The sequence below is a fragment of the Gambusia affinis genome, linkage group LG11, assembly GCF_019740435.1.
Source record: "Gambusia affinis linkage group LG11, SWU_Gaff_1.0, whole genome shotgun sequence".
NCBI lineage: Eukaryota > Metazoa > Chordata > Actinopteri > Cyprinodontiformes > Poeciliidae > Gambusia > Gambusia affinis.
Window position 1 is genome coordinate 9143860 of NC_057878.1, and position 17238 is coordinate 9161097.

Genomic DNA, 17238 nt, shown 5'->3' on the forward strand with positions numbered 1-17238 from the left:
AAAACCTTATATTTGATTTTTCTTTATTTTTTTTTTAAATCTGTCTTTGGAAACTTGTATTAGCAGTGAGAACACGTAATTTGATTAGAATGGTTAGCATTGCTAATTTTAAACATCAATCTCTGTGTGTATTTTCTGTACAGTTAAGAGCCTCTTTCCTTTACTGTAGGATTCTGTACAGGAATATTACCTGCCAATATTACCTTATCCTGCATGTTCTGTGACAGGCAGAAAAGGAGTCTTAATAAAGATAAAGCAGAGCAGGTTTTGTACACCTAGCTAAGAACCAGCTCCTACCATTACAAGAATGAAGTAAATTCATATTAAGCAAAAATCAGCTTCTCTTTGATAAACTTAGAATACTTTAGGTTTTATGTTTAGGTTTCTCTGATGTAAGAAACAGCTTGTTGTGCTCGCATTTTTGAGCTGCATAGGTTTTAATTTTATTAGTCTACGAGGATACATTAATTCGAATACAATCTTGCTTTAAAATATGCCCCAAAGCACACATTACATGTGTGCATGAGGTATAATCATTAATGACAAGAAAATGAAAAAAAAAAAAGGTTGCGGCTAATTACCAGCTGGTTTATTTCTCCCTACTGAAGAGAATATAAGTAGCAATAATTTCTCAATGGTCTTCACACTTTCATGAACAAACAAACCCACATCTCTGCGTGCATTTCCTAATCATCGACACTGATTTGGTATAATGCATTTATTGTTTGAAATTGAGTTTGCTCAAAATCTTTAATGAAATAAAGCCTTGGGCAGACAGCTGGGAAAACAGAAGTGATGGGAAGAAGTACACACAGGTACAGAAATTTTATCGTAAGAGGACAAAGACACATCTGCTTTCTATGTGTTTTGTTTTTTTCTGCCAGTCACTACAAACATGATTTCAAAACATTTATTTTCCACTGAGAAAATATATATTTTTTAAAAAGCACATTTCTCTAAAAAGATAAATAAAAGCTAAAAATTAAACTTGCATGGGAACTATTTTCTGAAGACTTTCACTTGTAGTCAAGGATGTGACACATCCAAGGTTACCTTCATCACAAGGACTTCAAACATAGTAGAATATTGGGAATGACAGTCAGCCATGCATGGAGGGGAAACAACTTCATAGAGACCATGAGTGCAATGCCATATTCATTCCTTCCCGTCACTGGCTGGTGGACTTTGTAGTGTGAAAGACTGATTGCCCATCTCCACCCAACAAATCACTCCTGCCTACAGCGCAGGAGAGGACCACAGGGTGGTGCGAGACTGGGGAGAAATCTTTTAACCTGTGCCAGGAGATATCCACCAAACAGGAGAGGATGTTTACCCCTGAGGCCACTTATGATGGTAATAATGTGTGTTTGTGCCCATGTGAAATGAATTGTCAGGAATGTGACTAATTTGTATCTACAGTTTGCACACACACACACACACACACACACGGCTCTTTGCAATATTTGTGCGTGGTTGTCTGACAGTAGAGCCGTTAGAGAGTCAAACAGCTCCTGTGGCCAGGTAAGATGAGTCATGAGAAGCACGTGGTTTTTTTTTAGACTCAAATGAAGATTTTTTTAACCATCTTTATGCACACAAACAAAAATATGACTTTTCGTTTTCATTTTGCTACACAGACATTTTAAATATAACTCTATAAATATATATATTTTTTTTTTGCGAAATTAAAAAAAAAGGATCTTTATTTTGAGTTATTATGTATTTATACAGTGTTATTACAAAATAAGAAGTCATGGTTAGTGCAAATACACGTAGTACAGATTTGGTCACCCTGGCAGTTAAATGTTCATCAGACGGACAGCCAGGGGGAAGGAAGGTTCTGTGGCAGCTGGTTTTTGAGAATAACACCATGTAGCACAGACCCAAAGATAAAAGGCTTAACAGTTTGTGTCTAAGATGTGTGCACTCCGCAGAGATGCTAGCTGTCCTTTCCCTGACCCCTGGCTAGACTTGTATGAGTCCTGGTTAGTGGGAACGTCACCTCTGATGATCAGCTTGGTAGACCTGATTGTATATTTCTGTCTAACGCAAGCTTGATTGAATAATGGTTGAGTTAAACTCCAGGTGCTTCTGACTGTACCAGTAGACTAACAAATCCACCTCTTGTCTGAACGCAGACTCAAAGTGTGAGGCAACACAAGGGGGGAGAGAGTAACCTTCACACATTTATTTGTCTGACTTTGAACTGTTTGGTGAAGCTGGTGGCACCAAGTCCACCAAAATCTGTATTAACAAAAGCTCTTAAGTCGGTCTGCACAGGATCTGACGTATGAGGGACAGACACTGTGAGATCCTGTATCTTTCCTGATTTTCTACCTCTGAAAGAGCATATTTACGTCTTCCTCAGAAATCTTAGGAGGCATTTCTGAGAGAGAAGAGTGGTTGCTGCATGTAGAGCTTTTGTGTCAAAGTGAGATGTGGATGAGTTGGTGGGAGGTGTGAACGGCTGCTTTTCAAACCTACAGTAGAAGCTGTTGAAGTTGTCTGCCAGACGAGGGTTTGCTGAGGATGTCGGGTTGGCCAGTGCAAGCTGATGTTGGGTCGTCTTGCTTATAAGGAAGGGAAAGAGAAGAGAAAAAGCTAGAGAGAAAATCTAAGTATAATGCATTTGTCTTATCTTGCTGGTGCTATTTTGTTCTGGCGTTTATTATTTCCGTGCAGTTTTTTGTTGTAAAGAAAGAAAGGGATGATTTAGCTGCCAACCATTGTTGCTTCATAATTGGCCAGTGAGAGAACATCTTTGCTAAAAAATGAAAAAAGCAGCCAGGAAACATTTACAAGTTCACCAACAATATCACAGTTTCCACGTGGTCATGTGCAGATACTTTGAATTGATTTGATTTGATTTTGTCTCAGCCTGAATCAACTGGAGACAGGTTTTGACAAGTAGACTATATAGTTGAAATATCGTTTCATATCCCTGTGCTTCCACTGACAAAAATTATAGTAAAAATAGTTAACTTTAATTAATCTTTCCTCAGCAACAACATCTACATTGATGAGTGCTGTTGTTAGCTTAGCATGACCTGATAGCATTTAGAGTCGGGCTGCACAGTGGCGCAGTTGGTAGAGCTGTTGCCTTGCAGCAAGAAGGTCCTGGGTTCGATTCCCGGCCTGGGGTCTTTCTACATGGAGTTTGCATGTTCTCCCTGTGCATGGTGGGTTCTCTCCGGGTTCTCCGGCTTCCTCCCACAGTCCGAAAACATGACTGTCAGGTTAATGGGGCTCTCTAAATTCTCCCTAGATGTGAGTGTGTGTGTGAATGGTTGTGTGTCCTGTATGTTTCTGTGTTGCCCTGCGACAGACTGGCGACCTGTCCAGGGTGAACCCCGCCTCTCGCCTAGAACGTAGCTGGAGATAGACACCAGCAACCCTCCTGACCCCATTAGGGACAAGGGTGAACAGAAAATGGATGGATGGATTGATTTTACTGAGAAGATTTTATAATATTTAGTTTCTGATTGACTTTTCATCTGTCAGCTGAAAATCGCCAAGTTAAGGTCAACGACTTCAAATGTCTTTGTGGATCTCTAATCCGAAAGCCATAAGTCTGCTGAAGTTACTATAATGTGTGATATATTACATGAATGATCACTTTTTATGCTTTTTAATGTTTTTCTGGGCTACAATGGACATTGTATCATCTTAACATTAAATCTATGTCTTTGCCACAATCTTAACCAAGTGATGAATTTAAACGTTTTGACCAGAGGACAAATTAAAACTTATTTCTGCTTCAATTACAGGAGATGCCTTTGACATCTAGAGAAGTAAGGTAGAATCAATCAGATGAACTGTTGTGCTGAATAGCTTGTCCCATCCAGCCGTACTGTCATCTAGAGCAAAGCCTACACATGTGAATGTTAAATTAAAAACTGAGATTCTTTATGTATTTATGGGCAAAAATGCTAATTAGTGCATATGTTTCTTTTAATGTCTGTCTACTTTTTTGTTTCTTTGTGATGAATTATGATGGATAGCTTAAAATCCCATATCAGCTTCAGCAGAAATGACTGAGTGAGGCCTCACCACCTTCTGCACATCCTTACAGAAACACCATGGGGAACCAAACAAATCGCAGACTGAGGGTGTGATGTGGTGCAGGGTAAATTAGATTGCGGCCCCAAGTGTGTCTGCCAAGTCATGTTTTGAATGGAAAGAGCCACAGCACTGACAGCGTGTGGTTGTCAGCTAAGTTGCGTCTGTCATCTTGTTCCATATTTGTAAAAGGGGCATGGTAGGATCTGGCTCTGGTTGTTACATATCAGAGGAAAGAGAGAGAGATGGAGTGAACTACAGAGGCTGGAGGAACAGAGAAATATGTTAAATAGGTGGTAGGGAATAATTAACACAAAGAGTGGGAGCATGGATAGGAACAAGCAGCATTGAATTTCACAGCTGTGACAGGAAGCAGTCGCACTGAGGCAAACAAATAATGTCTCTAATTGTTATTTCTAATTCCGTTCAGTATTAATGTATCACTCTTGTGGAAGTATATTAGATATTGGTACGTGCGTTATGCTGCAGCATCCATTTATTCAACATGTTCTACAATGAATATTCATTTCGTTCAGCAGAATTCAGTGTGATCAAATGCATTATGAGGTGATAGCATTACGGGATCCCACCATGGTTTTCACGATTTATGAATTAAACTAAAAGCCTGCCCTCCATTTATGTTATTTAATGGACTAAGGGCTTATTCGAGGATTTAACAGAGGAGAAGAATAGGAATGAAGACAGAGGGAGCAGAGAAGAAAGGAGCATACCCCTTGGAGAATCCCAGTACAATGTGCTCTTATCTTTTCAATGTCACTTTCAGTTTTCGTTTGGACCCTATGCTGCTGCCGAAACTGTCTTCACAGTCTACAGTAATACAAAGACACATCCATTTTAGAAATAAACTAGTTAAGTAAAGTTAAGTATTTTTTTACATTAAAGATTCCCAGTGTTTGTTAAAACTTGGCCCATTTCTCCTTGTTGGATTGGTGTAACTTAGGTTTGTAGGCTGACCTTCTAACACACAACCTTTCACCTCTCCCAACAAATTTTCGATCGGATTGAGAGTTGGACTTTGTAATGCGACTTCAAACATTAATTTTATTGTCCTTAAGTAATTTTGAAACTGTATACTTAGGGTTGTCATTCATTTAGACCCATTTCTGCTAAGTCATTAAATTACTGGCCGATGTCTAGAGATGTTGCATAAATATTTATTAAAATATCTCTAAAAATAAATATTTACTTTTCTCAAAATGGGATCTATTTTTGAAGGTACATTGGTTTCTCTTGTTGAAAACAGCAACAGATGATGCTGCCACGCGGTGTACTCCACTATCAGGATTGGGTTCTCAGGAAGATAGACTTTCTCTGATGGCTTCAAATATAACGGTGATCGTTATAGCCCGCTTCAATTTTAGCTTTGTCAGATCTTTGAACATGCTTCCCAAAATCTGTAAACTGCAATCTGCTTTTTTTTGATTCTGCTTTTTGACTAACGGCTTCTTCCTCTCTGAGTGGTCCTTCAGCCTATATTAGTGCCAGATTCTTTTAGCTTAACTGCTTCAGTCTACATCAAAAATCTACAACTCCAGCCCTCAGGTGCCATTGTTCTGCAACGTCTGGTTGCATCCCTCCTCCAACACACCTGAAAGAGATGAACAGTCTCACATACCACGGATGTAGTTCAGCCTTTGGATTCAGGTGTGTTAGAGGAGGGACAAATCCAAAAGTTGCAGGACAAAGGCACCTGGAGACTGGCATGCCAGACCTCTGGCCTATAGCTTTACCAAATTTATTTGCTTTCATTTGGAGATGAACGCACACATTTTGCTCTGATATCTTCCTGATATTCTAGATCGTTTCTTTACTTTTTTTTTGCAATGTACTCCAAAAAAGCAGTGTGTTTGAGGTGTGCCATAAAATACGTCAACATGTGTGCCTCCAGTTGTTGGAACTGGAGGCACACATCCAAGCTCAGCTTCCTAAAGAAGCTGAGCTTGGATGTCTTCAACTATTTAAATATTTGATTTTGGTCATTTGGTACCTGACCAAAAGCAGATAATGTTTTGTCTAATTGTGTGCCTGTTTGTGTGTAGAAACTAAAGTAATTGTGTTTCATTCAAGGATTCTTTCTTTTGTTTATGCCAGTTGACTGGCATCATTTTTGATTAAGAAATAGGAACATCTGTGGTACTTGAAGTTGTTTTCGGTATTAGGAACAGCTATCAGAGGTTTATGGGCTGTGTGGCTTTACAACAGCTCCAAAGCATGGCTCATTACCCAGCTAATGTGAGGAGAGGGTGACCCTGCTGACTCGCTCTCAGCTCTCTGTCCCCTGGGCCCTAGAGCTATGCTATCCCCAAGGCTAAAGGAAGACAGTGAGGAAATGTTGAGTCAAGAAAGGTCAAAGTGAATCACACGCACGTTTACATGTCTGCATAATAGAGGTTCGTTGTTTAGAAAGGTTAAAATCCGACATCCTACATCGAAGAATAAGATAAACATGTGTATTTGTAAAATGTCCAGTCTGTGATCACGTAGATCCACATCCTTATATATAAACAACTCCTGTCTGGATGTGTTGATTAATGTGTTGTTTTGCTGGGCTCTGATGGCTGAATGGTAAAATGCAGATGACTTGACCAGTACGTACGCACACGCCTACAGGCATTCAGCTTATCTGTGTGGGCGGCAATTTGTAGGTGGCTGTTCCACAATGTTTCTGCTGGCTGGTCTCTCAGATATTCATTTTCTATGTTTGTGCATACAGAGGGTTCTTCTACAGGACCAGGGGGATGGTTTGGAGGGCTTGTTTTGTGTGATGCATGGAGTGTACGTACACATGACTGTCAAATAAACAGCTAATGCTTTTACTCCTGTGTTTTAGAGTACCTGCGTGACAAATGACCAATTCTTAAATGTTGTACTGTTCCCATATTGTATTAGTAATATTCAATGGGTGGATGAGTTCTTTGAAGACTGCTCTATGCTCAACAGACTTTTTTGCAAAAAATTCAAGCCATATGTTAAATCATGCATTAGTTATCATAAATTTTAATTATTTTTCATAAATTAATTTTACTTCACAGATCCTGTATCCATTGTTTCGGTACTCTTGATAACTAACAGGTGCACCTCAGTGAATTTGAATATCCTAGTTCGCTAGTTCAATTGTGAATTTTCCCCAGACTTTTTAATTGGGTCCTGCTTTACACTCCTGTCAATGCTATGATTTTCCATCATCCTTATGGGCACTTTTTTCTTCCAATATTTATCCTTTCTCTTAATATTCTATTATTACGTTTGTACATTGCACAGCCACTTATGGAACAGCCATTTTGTCTAGCAATAATCAATATGACTTGCACCTGTCTAAAGGTCATTAATGACATTCTTCCAGACATCTGTGAAGCCAGCAGTCTTCACTGTGGGTGCAATGACCGTGACATGGTCATCACATAACATTGTTGTGTGTTTTGTAAGTCTTACGCTAAGTGACTATTTTTTGTAACTGAATTTCAGCTGAAAGGCGTAAATATTAATATTAACCAAACTCCATGAATACTTGAAATACATCATGTTGTGTGCAGTGACTTTACTTTTCATATTTATATATTTCACTTTAATGAAATACTTAAGTTTTAGTAAGAAATATGTACTTTTTATGAAGTATATCATGTGTATACACATTTACGTTTGCTGGAATTATACATATAACGTGTAAAAACGCCTTGAATTTATTAGAAATGGGAGATTAATTCATTTAATAAATTAGTACATGTACCTCATGGTGAATTAAATATGTTAAAAACTAAATACATATGAAAAAAATCCTCTAATTGAAGTTTAATAATATAAATAGTTTGCAGCATCTGATTGGTTAATTTGTACAGCTGGTCAACTTCTGACAAATTATAAAGGAGGAGTGGTGGCTCTTCATACCGAATCCATGCAAAACACTCAAACCCATAACATGTTTCAGCACAAAACTGAAATTAAATACGGTACGGTAATTAGAATATTCTTTCCTTGAAACAAAATGCATGTTTTTGCTAACAGATATGTAATAAATTACCAAATGTTGGATTACATGATTATAATTTTTAAACACTTGGGGACACATTAAAGTTGTACATTATTTAGTTGGTGAACTATAGCACCTTCAGACCTTCATAATTTATTATAAATTCCAATTGATGTAATTTTTCTGAAAAATAGTTACCTACTTACACACATGGTGTGTTTGTCATATGATAAAATAAAGGTTAGTGATGTTACTATTATTCTGGGTCTAAGTTGTAAAAATGAAATTTTACACAATATCCAATATAAATGTTCAGCATTTTTTTGTGTTCTCTAATCATGGCTCCTTTTATCAAACCCACTCTGACCCTACTGACCTTTTGCCCTTACTGACTTTGGTACAATGCTAATGATTAGTGTTTGTCAGCGCCACCGAAGGCATGGTGTGAAAATCCATGAAAAATCTTGAATGAAGAGCTTCCTAGCTCAGTGGAGCCTGAAATTGGCTTAAATGGAGGGGGAAGTGGTGGACGATCACCTGAGTGAGTCTAAAGGAAAAACACATTAGTCTTGCTTCCATTGTTATGCCGCTGTACTTTGAATTTCTTCGATGGCAGGAAGTGTCATACTCAGGTTTTATCGGCTTTTCACTGATGATTCCAAGAGAAATAAAACTCCTGATTGGAGCGGACAACTGTAATACAGACATGTGGTTAGAAAATACACATCATATGCACTCATACACTTGGAAGCATACATTAATTGCAAAACTTAGCGGAAAATATTGTATTGTTATATCAGTGAGCCACAATGATACTTTAAACTTTAGATATTTTGTGATTTTATGTGGCAAGGCAGATTATGCGTCTTCTGCAATGTATGTGCTTGCTTCATTGCAAGATTGTTTGTCAATATAATTTCTATATGAATACTGAAACACAAGATCATTTTAAAAGAACAGTGTTTATAAGCTATGCAGAGTATATCTTAAGCAATATAAACATTTTGTTTTTATTTTTATTCATGCTGAGTGCAACAACGTAACTATGAGCACATCATGATCAGTAATATATTTTATTTAAATTGACAAATTAGTTTTTGTGAAATAGTTCAAGCTCAGTCAGATGAGAATGGAGACTCAGTATAGTGTCACAGGTTAGACTTTGATTTTGGATGTTTCAGAGTAAAGGAGTCTGTGTACAAATGCACACCAAAAAACTGATTTTTATTTGTTTTAAAAAAGCAACTTTATGAACCAGGGATCATTTTCTCTTTGACTGAATAGATTTGGCTTATTTCTGTTATTTCGTTTATGTGAAATACCAAAAAAAATAAAAAATCACACAGAATATAGTGACTTTGTTATATGCCAAGATGCAAAAGGTTTTAAGGGGTGCAATAGAACAGTGTAACATTTAAACATAAAGCTGGTTTATAAATTTTTCAAGTGTGTTGTTACATAATTTTTATGTCACTGTAATGTCTGTAAGCCTTGTGGAAACTAAGTATTGGGGCTACAGGTGAGAAACAATTCTTGAAACGGGCTTTGAGTAAGTATCTGTCTTGAATCTGCATCGTAAGGTTCTTTGTCAACTTTACAAAGAAGTTCTGTTGTATGTGTTTTATTTCCTTGTGCAGCAGACTTTTACTTGGTGAACATAATATTGGCACATAACATATTTTTTTGGTGCAATGTTTGCGCTATCTGGAAATAAAGACCCATGTAAATCAAAGGCAGTAAAAGCCTCAAAAATGATAGGCTATCTAGGAACGCATGCATTCTAAAGTTTTGTGAGGAAAAAAATAAAAGCATTAACAGAAGCTGACATTTTTAGAGAACTGGAAGCTTAGGGAAAAATATGGTTGCAGTAAATTCGAAACAACACTTCACACGACACAGAAAGCTTGGCTGTTAGAACATTCCTGAAGATAAAAAGTTTATTTTTCTGAGTAGGCAGAATTGATCATGACTTGTTGGAGAAGGAGAGCAATTTTAATTAATATGTGTGTGTTCGGGGTCGTGTGTGTATGTGTGAAGTATATGTGCTTGATTGTTATTTGTGTGTTTTGCTTCTGCGTTCAAATGTAGAGGTACCATTTAAAATTACTGCCTCATTTCTACATCAGGACAGTAGAACAAACAAGCCCATAATTTTGCTCAAAATCTAATTTCAGCATGATGGCACAGGAGGAGCAGCAGTGAAGAGCCTTGATAGTATGAAACAGAACAACATCAACTCCAGACATGGCACTTGCTGTCAGAGAGCATTTTTAAAAATGTATATATACGTAAGGGGAGGTGCAAAGCGTCTCAGCATTTCAGAGCATGATATATTTTTTCTCTCTTTTTTATTTATTTATTTAGAATCTTAGGCAGTTTAAGAGCGGCTTTATTTTAATTATTAGTTTGCATTACATCAAGGCACTTTATGGCACAGAGTGATCCTCTTGACTCTGCTCCTCATTTCTCTTTGGCTGGGTCCATCTGTTTTACCCTTAAATGTATATTAGTGCTGCAGGAGACAGCATACAATACCCTGAGAGATCCTGCACACATGCATACTAAAATGTTCTCAGACTCAATTTGAGTTTTATTCTGAAACATTTATGTCACTCTTCTGCAGTTTGGCCATGGCTGCTCCCAATGCTAAACCCATCCATCCATATTCTATACTTGCTTAATCCTTGCATGGTTGCAGGGGTCTGGTGACTGCTTTCAGTGGTCAATGGGAAGCCTGTTAAATCCTTTATTTGGAATATATTCAGTATAAATTGGGGTGGTTGTTGAAACAAAATAAGAGTCAGGCAGAGGGGAAGACATATTCTGTCCTCCCCATCCTAAATAATCCCTGAGCTTTAAGATATGAATACTCTTCAGATTTTATGAGATGTTAATAGCTGTTGCTTGCATTGAGCGCATTGTTGTTCCATTGCATTTTCACGTTCTGATGATCCAGTCAGAGATTAAACTGGAAGAGAATGTTTCCATTTTTTGAGCTGCTTTATCCTCACCCTTTCAGCCTGTGGGGTGTACAGCTTTTGAGATCTGGCATATGACTTTGTATGTGAAGACAGAATACATTAGCTGAAGCTGCTGTGATACCTCATGTTTCCTGTCCTACTGTGTATGCATGTGTTTTGAAAACTTGTTTCAGTTTTTTTGAACCATAGAGTCCTGTCACGTATTTTAGATTATGTGCAGCTTCTGAATTGATAAGAAAATAGGTAAGGCTGTCATCAGTTGGAGCCACTGCAAAGAATTGTCATATGGACGTAAATTAATCTTTGTCTGAAAAGACAGATTGACTAATAATATAATGTTGTTGTTGTGTCTTTGCTGCGACCTAGTAATAGTACTAATGGCACATATGTGGGCCACCAACATCATCTCAGATTGTTAATGCCAGTGTACCAAATTTTCCAACTATGATCAAAATAATCTGTGGAAACCTTTCTTTTCTGGTGATAAAGTTGTATATCCATCAGTATTAGCTGCTTAGAATTAAAATTTCCTGGGACACATAATGTGATGGGAAAATGTGCTAAAATTTCCAGCTGCATACAATTCTCTTGCCCACTGTTTGGACCTAGAACAGTTTGGTATTGACCGTTCCAGTAGGTATTGACCGTTCCAGTAGGTAACGGTACTGAAAGTCCAATAGTCAAGACTATTGACTATTGTCATTGCCAATTACCTATTCGTAATGCTTCTTTACCTACTGGTAAAGAATAGGTAAAGATTCTTTACCAAGAAGGTTCTGCTTCTATTGGTTAAGAAGCATTACAACCAACAGATAATGACAGATAAAATTATTATTATTTTTCTTAGAGCGCTGTTTGAGTAAACTTGGACTTTACCTATGTGAGCCAAAGGTAAAGTCCAAGACCTTTTTTTTTCTTTTTTGTGACTCTCTTCACCAAGTTTAATGTCGGTCTTCATCTCCTTACACCATGCCTGTATCTCTGCATCCAGAATATAGACAGAAAGCTTAGGCAAGCAGATGCTGCTGCATAATTCTGTCTTCACAGTGTGCCACTCACCCACTCAGGGCAAAAAAGAAACTCCCACATTTTTGTCTGCAAGAAGCAGGAATCCGATCGACAGACCGTCATTTCCTCATTCATGTCTCTCCTTCCGCTTGCAGGTGTACTCCACTCTCATTCGGTAGCTTGAAATCAAATAAGTGCAGAGAAATTCTTCGGTGCACAAATATTATCTTTTTGCACACAACTCTTACTGGGAGACATGCATTAAGTCCATTCAGTATTTTTCCCCGACTGTTACCTGAACGATATGCCGCCAATCACTATTGCTCTAAATTTAGTTCACTTTCAGGCCTAATCAGCAATGCATCATAGGATATCTCCAGGCACCCAGACACTCAACACCTGCAAGGGAATTTCAATCAGCATCCTCCATAAGTAATTAAATGGAAATAATTGGTTTCATTTCCTCTGTCATCTTTTTATTCCACCATCGTGTGCCAGGCGCACACGCACATTATTCTGTCGCTTCCTTTTTCTGTTCTCCATTAACCACTCCAAAGTAATCTCTCTTTTTTTTCTTTTGTTGCCATCTTCCCCCTATTATGAAAAGTAAGTGGGATCTCATCCTCTGTGTGGTTGTCTGTATTGTATGTGATGTGTGTGTTGTAGGCAAGTGTGTTGCTGCCATCATCAGGCAGAGAAATAAAGCTGCACCTTTACAATTGAGAGATTCTCTCTCCCAGACTTTTTTATTTTTTTATTTATTATTATTATTCATATGTACTGAGGATAATTTGAGGTTTTCAAAAATCCCAAATGTTCCTGCTGTCTATACTTGAGCTGATTCTGTCCCTTTTTCCCCTTGTATCTTGTTTAAATCCCTCTCTTCTCCTCGCAGTGGTTACGTCATCAAGGTTGATTTCACTATTTTACAGAAGCTTTTCATGCTGTTCTGCTCTGAATGTGAGTTGACACCCCACACTCTTTTTCTCCCGCTTCTCAGCTCAAGCAAAGCGAAGCCAACGCAGACACCAAAGAGAAGCTCCCTTTACGACTCAGGATCTTTGAAAAGTTCCCCAACAGACCTCAGATGGTGAAGATCTCAAAGCTGCCATCTGATTTCACTGTGCCCAGGATCAGGTATTCCATCACAGCGACGAATACAGTGTCTTACAAAAATATTAACATTAACTTTTTCGCATTGATATCTTGTTACAACCAAAAACTCTTGTTATATTTAATTCTAGTTTCATGCCAGCCAACACCAGTCTTGTGGTCGTTGAATATGTGTAATAGGTTTTTATACATAGCTTTCATAATCATGTTTTATATGCTCATTAGCAGCTTTGGCATTTGTTAATTATATTCAATTGGGTCACTTTTTCTGCTGTATTATGCACAAGCAAGCTGTGTTACATCAGTTTGTGTCCCTTTTTGCCATGTTTCTAGAGACTTATGTTGTGTACGTATTAGTGGTGGGACTCAATTAAAACTTTTGAAAAATCAATGCAGTCTAATTTTTTATCAAAAACCCCTTTGTTGCTAAGTTATTGAATAACTAGACATATAAACTCAACAACAAAGATATTTAACGTTTCGAATCACTTTTTGAAGAAAATTAACCCCCAGAGGGCCAGAAAAAAGCGTCTTTCTTATCAATTGCGATTGTTTGTAGACACTGATTGTGCGTCAGATTTACAGTTGTACCAGAAACACAATTCAAAGGTTCCGGTTCATTTTTATTTTTTCTATGTAAAAAAGAAAAATGCAATTAATTGCATTAAAATCTGTGTAATTAATATATCAAAATGAACATGGTAACACTGTCCTTTTAGGTATTTATGTTAATGTGTGAAGGGACAAGCAGATGGATAGGCTTTGGGATATAATCTGTCATATTTACAAATCCTGCGAATATGTTTGTTACACTGTCCCTGTTAAAAATAAATACATTTTGGGGAAATAAAATCTGAATTTTTACCTGAACACACCATCCTTTCTGTGTAACACAAAAGGGATGGTGAAGCATGCATTTCAAGCTAAAAATGGAATGGTTTAGATCTTGAGCATATTCATGTGTTAGACTGTCCATTCACTAACTATATGAGTTCTATATTACAATTTGTTGCTCCAGAAATTCAAACTACATCACATTTAAAAAATGAGCAAACATTGCTACCACTTTCCCAAAGTTGTCCGTATTATATTGCCTAATATGAAATACAAAGGAAAAAAAGGGGAAAATATTTCATATCGTCTCTGTGCAGATAGAAAATCATTCACTTCGAGGCCCATTTGTTGCACAGCTTTTAGCAGGGGAGCTGAATTCCATCCAGCACAGCAGACTTCATAATAAGTCGTGTTATTAAGTTAGTGATTAGTGCGCAGCTGGATTTTTTTTAATTTTTTGCTCGGTGTAGAGAGCACTCCATCAGCAGCCCATATGTTGGGCTTCTGCAGCAACAGCTTCCACTGATGTATTTTGCAGATGGATTTGCTCTAACAGAGTTTAGTCTTTTAATAAATCTGTGACCATTTTCTTTACCTCTGTATGTGACTGCCATGAGTTGTAAACTGTTGTAAACATCACTGTTGCTATTTGTGTTTGCTGTGAATTCTAGAGAGAGTTTTATGAAGCAGTTTATTGATCGTCAGCAGCAGGATACCAGCTGTTTGTTCCGCCGTCTCCCCTCAGCTTCATCCTCCTCCTGTGACCACTCCAAACGATCCGCCATCGAAGACAACAAGTATATTGACCAAAAGGTAGCTACACGTGCTGCTTCTAGTTGCACATCATGTCCTCCCCTCTCTTTGTTATTGTTTTTTTTTTTTCCTCTCAAACACACAGAGACACATATATAGGCTGCTTTAGAGGCATATAAAGATGAATGTTCTGTGACCACATAGAATAGATTGTAACACAAGGTTCCTATGCTGACTAATAAAAGTTAGGAGTTAAATTTAAATATAATCCAGGTCTGGATAAGTATGGATAGGATATTTAGCATGCAATTTCCCAATATCTTTGTTCCACCAATGCATTAGTTTCCTATCCATCTAGGATCATTTAAGTCCGGAGAAGTGTAGAATTAAGGCGTTAAGAATGTTAAGCAACCTTCCACACAATGTCTGCAGCTATGCGTTTGGCAAGCTTTTTATATAGTATACCACAATTATCAAACTTTCAGCTCATGCCCACTCACGCTTTGCTCTCTCAGCTTCGCAGATCCATTTTTAGCATTCGTGCCCGCAACCTCTTGGAGAAAGAGACGACAGTCAATAAAATCCTACGGTAAGACACACCCCAATCACCACAGTAGGTGTGGGATTCTGTGTTCTGATGTGATGCTTTATTGTAATGCTTATTGATCATTACATCACCCAATTTTGGCTTTACAATGTTTTTACAAAAAAACGTATTGTGTGTGAGTTTTGCATGCATCAGCTGTAGGAGAATAATTGTAAGAGATTGACTCCTACAGAGTGTTAACCTCGTAAAGTAAATGTCATTTGGGGATTATAGTTTGTCTTTGCAGTGCTCATTGTCAAAAGGTAAAAGAAAGCCGTTGGCTGCATTTGCATTTTATTTTTTAAAGGAACTTTCTATGTGCATATAAATGTCTGTAGCAGTGGAGGTACTAACAGACTTAGAATATATGTAAGATAATTTAAGTTTAGATGGTTTTCTTTGAAGGGAACTTTACAAATATGTATATAAGTTGAGCATGTTTTGACCAAAGCACATGGCTTTTTATTTTTAATGATGTGAATCATTAACACATCTTTTCATTAACTTGAATGCAGAGAATTTAGCCTAGAGATCAGACCAGATTTAACAAAATAACACAAAGAAAATGTATTTCATCCTTTACCAAGATGCCTAAAGCAAACAAAGATTATATCTGCAACAATGGAGGAGGATGAGGTTTGACAAAGTGATGATTTGTCATCACTGGGATAGTTATTAAAATTTATTTGAACATTTTGTTCCAGTTTAGTCAAAAGCTACAACGATAAATCCAGTGGCACTTTACAGCACAGATGGCTCATGACACAACGCAAATCCTCAACTTTTCTGTAAAAGACAAGATTTTGGTATGACCAAATTTGTCATCTGACCTGAACACAGCTGAGTATTATCAAATGGCGGTAGCAGCGATCCATAAACAAGAGGCAAAACATTCTCAATGGAGGTATCTTTGCATTTGAAAGAGTCCATAGATAGAAGGTGCATATGGGCAAAAATCTCATTTTATCATAGAATAAAACTTACCCTTTGCATTTGTAGTTATACCCACTTACTTTTGTGCTCGTATAAATGTTTTTCTTACAACATATTTTGTTCTGGTCCTCAAATTATATCTGAAATGCTACAATTCATTCAGGCTTCCAGGACCGGTTCTTTGTTCTTAAAACGACTGCGTTGGTGCACAGATGCAAAATTAGAACCAGACTGGTCATTGCTTGAGTAATAATGGTGATGCATCAGATGTAGCTCTGTCACACCAGCAGCACCACTTGTCAACGGTTCTCATATATATATCTATATATATCTATATATATATAGATATATATATACTTATACACACCTACACACTCAGTGCCACTTCAGACTCATTTACTGTCGCAACGAAGTAAATGGATAATTTGCTGTTCAGCATGGGAGAGATGGCACTAAGTGCAGATTAGATTGCAAACACTGTGTCCAATCTGCGCAGCCCAAATGTTCTGTCTGTCTGGGAGACGGACAGCAGATCAGGGAGTCATAACACGTTCTGTCTGGCTCGCCATCTTCCACGCGAGCATGCAATTAGTCCCAAATACCGACATATGCAAACTCACACTCTGTAGCAGAAGCAGCCATTCATCCGTGCTTATGACCAATTAACAAGTAATCCCTCCGAGTTGCTATAAATATTACAAAGTGTTGCACAGAGTCGATGCCCATCGTGTCGTTAGCTCTCCTTTGGCTGAAACTATTAGAGCCCTTTCTCACACATAAAAGAAACCCTAACCCTTAAGATTTCAGAACAATGCAAAGTACCTTCAAAAGTAATAAGACCCATTTAAACTACTTCACATTTTGTCACATTGCAGTTTTTATCTGTGTATTTTATTCAGACCAAGGTCATTTTCAGGTTAAATTGCTAACCATTTGCAGTGGAGAGACAAACTACCTCAGTAAATGTCTCTGGTTCCAGAAAA

The 17238-nt window shown here is 37.6% G+C and overlaps 1 protein-coding gene across 3 annotated transcripts in view; it reads left to right on the forward strand.

The window, feature by feature from the left end:
• The window catches only part of nalcn (sodium leak channel, non-selective), a 74386-nt gene that overhangs the window by 42620 nt on the left and 14528 nt on the right, over positions 1–17238 (forward strand). For all 3 annotated transcript variants that reach the window (XM_044132071.1, XM_044132072.1, XM_044132073.1), the window contains 3 exons: positions 13037–13173; positions 14655–14796; positions 15252–15325. In XM_044132071.1, the coding sequence (XP_043988006.1) occupies positions 13037–13173; positions 14655–14796; positions 15252–15325 (353 nt within the window). The remainder of the gene's footprint in view (positions 1–13036; positions 13174–14654; positions 14797–15251; positions 15326–17238) is intronic.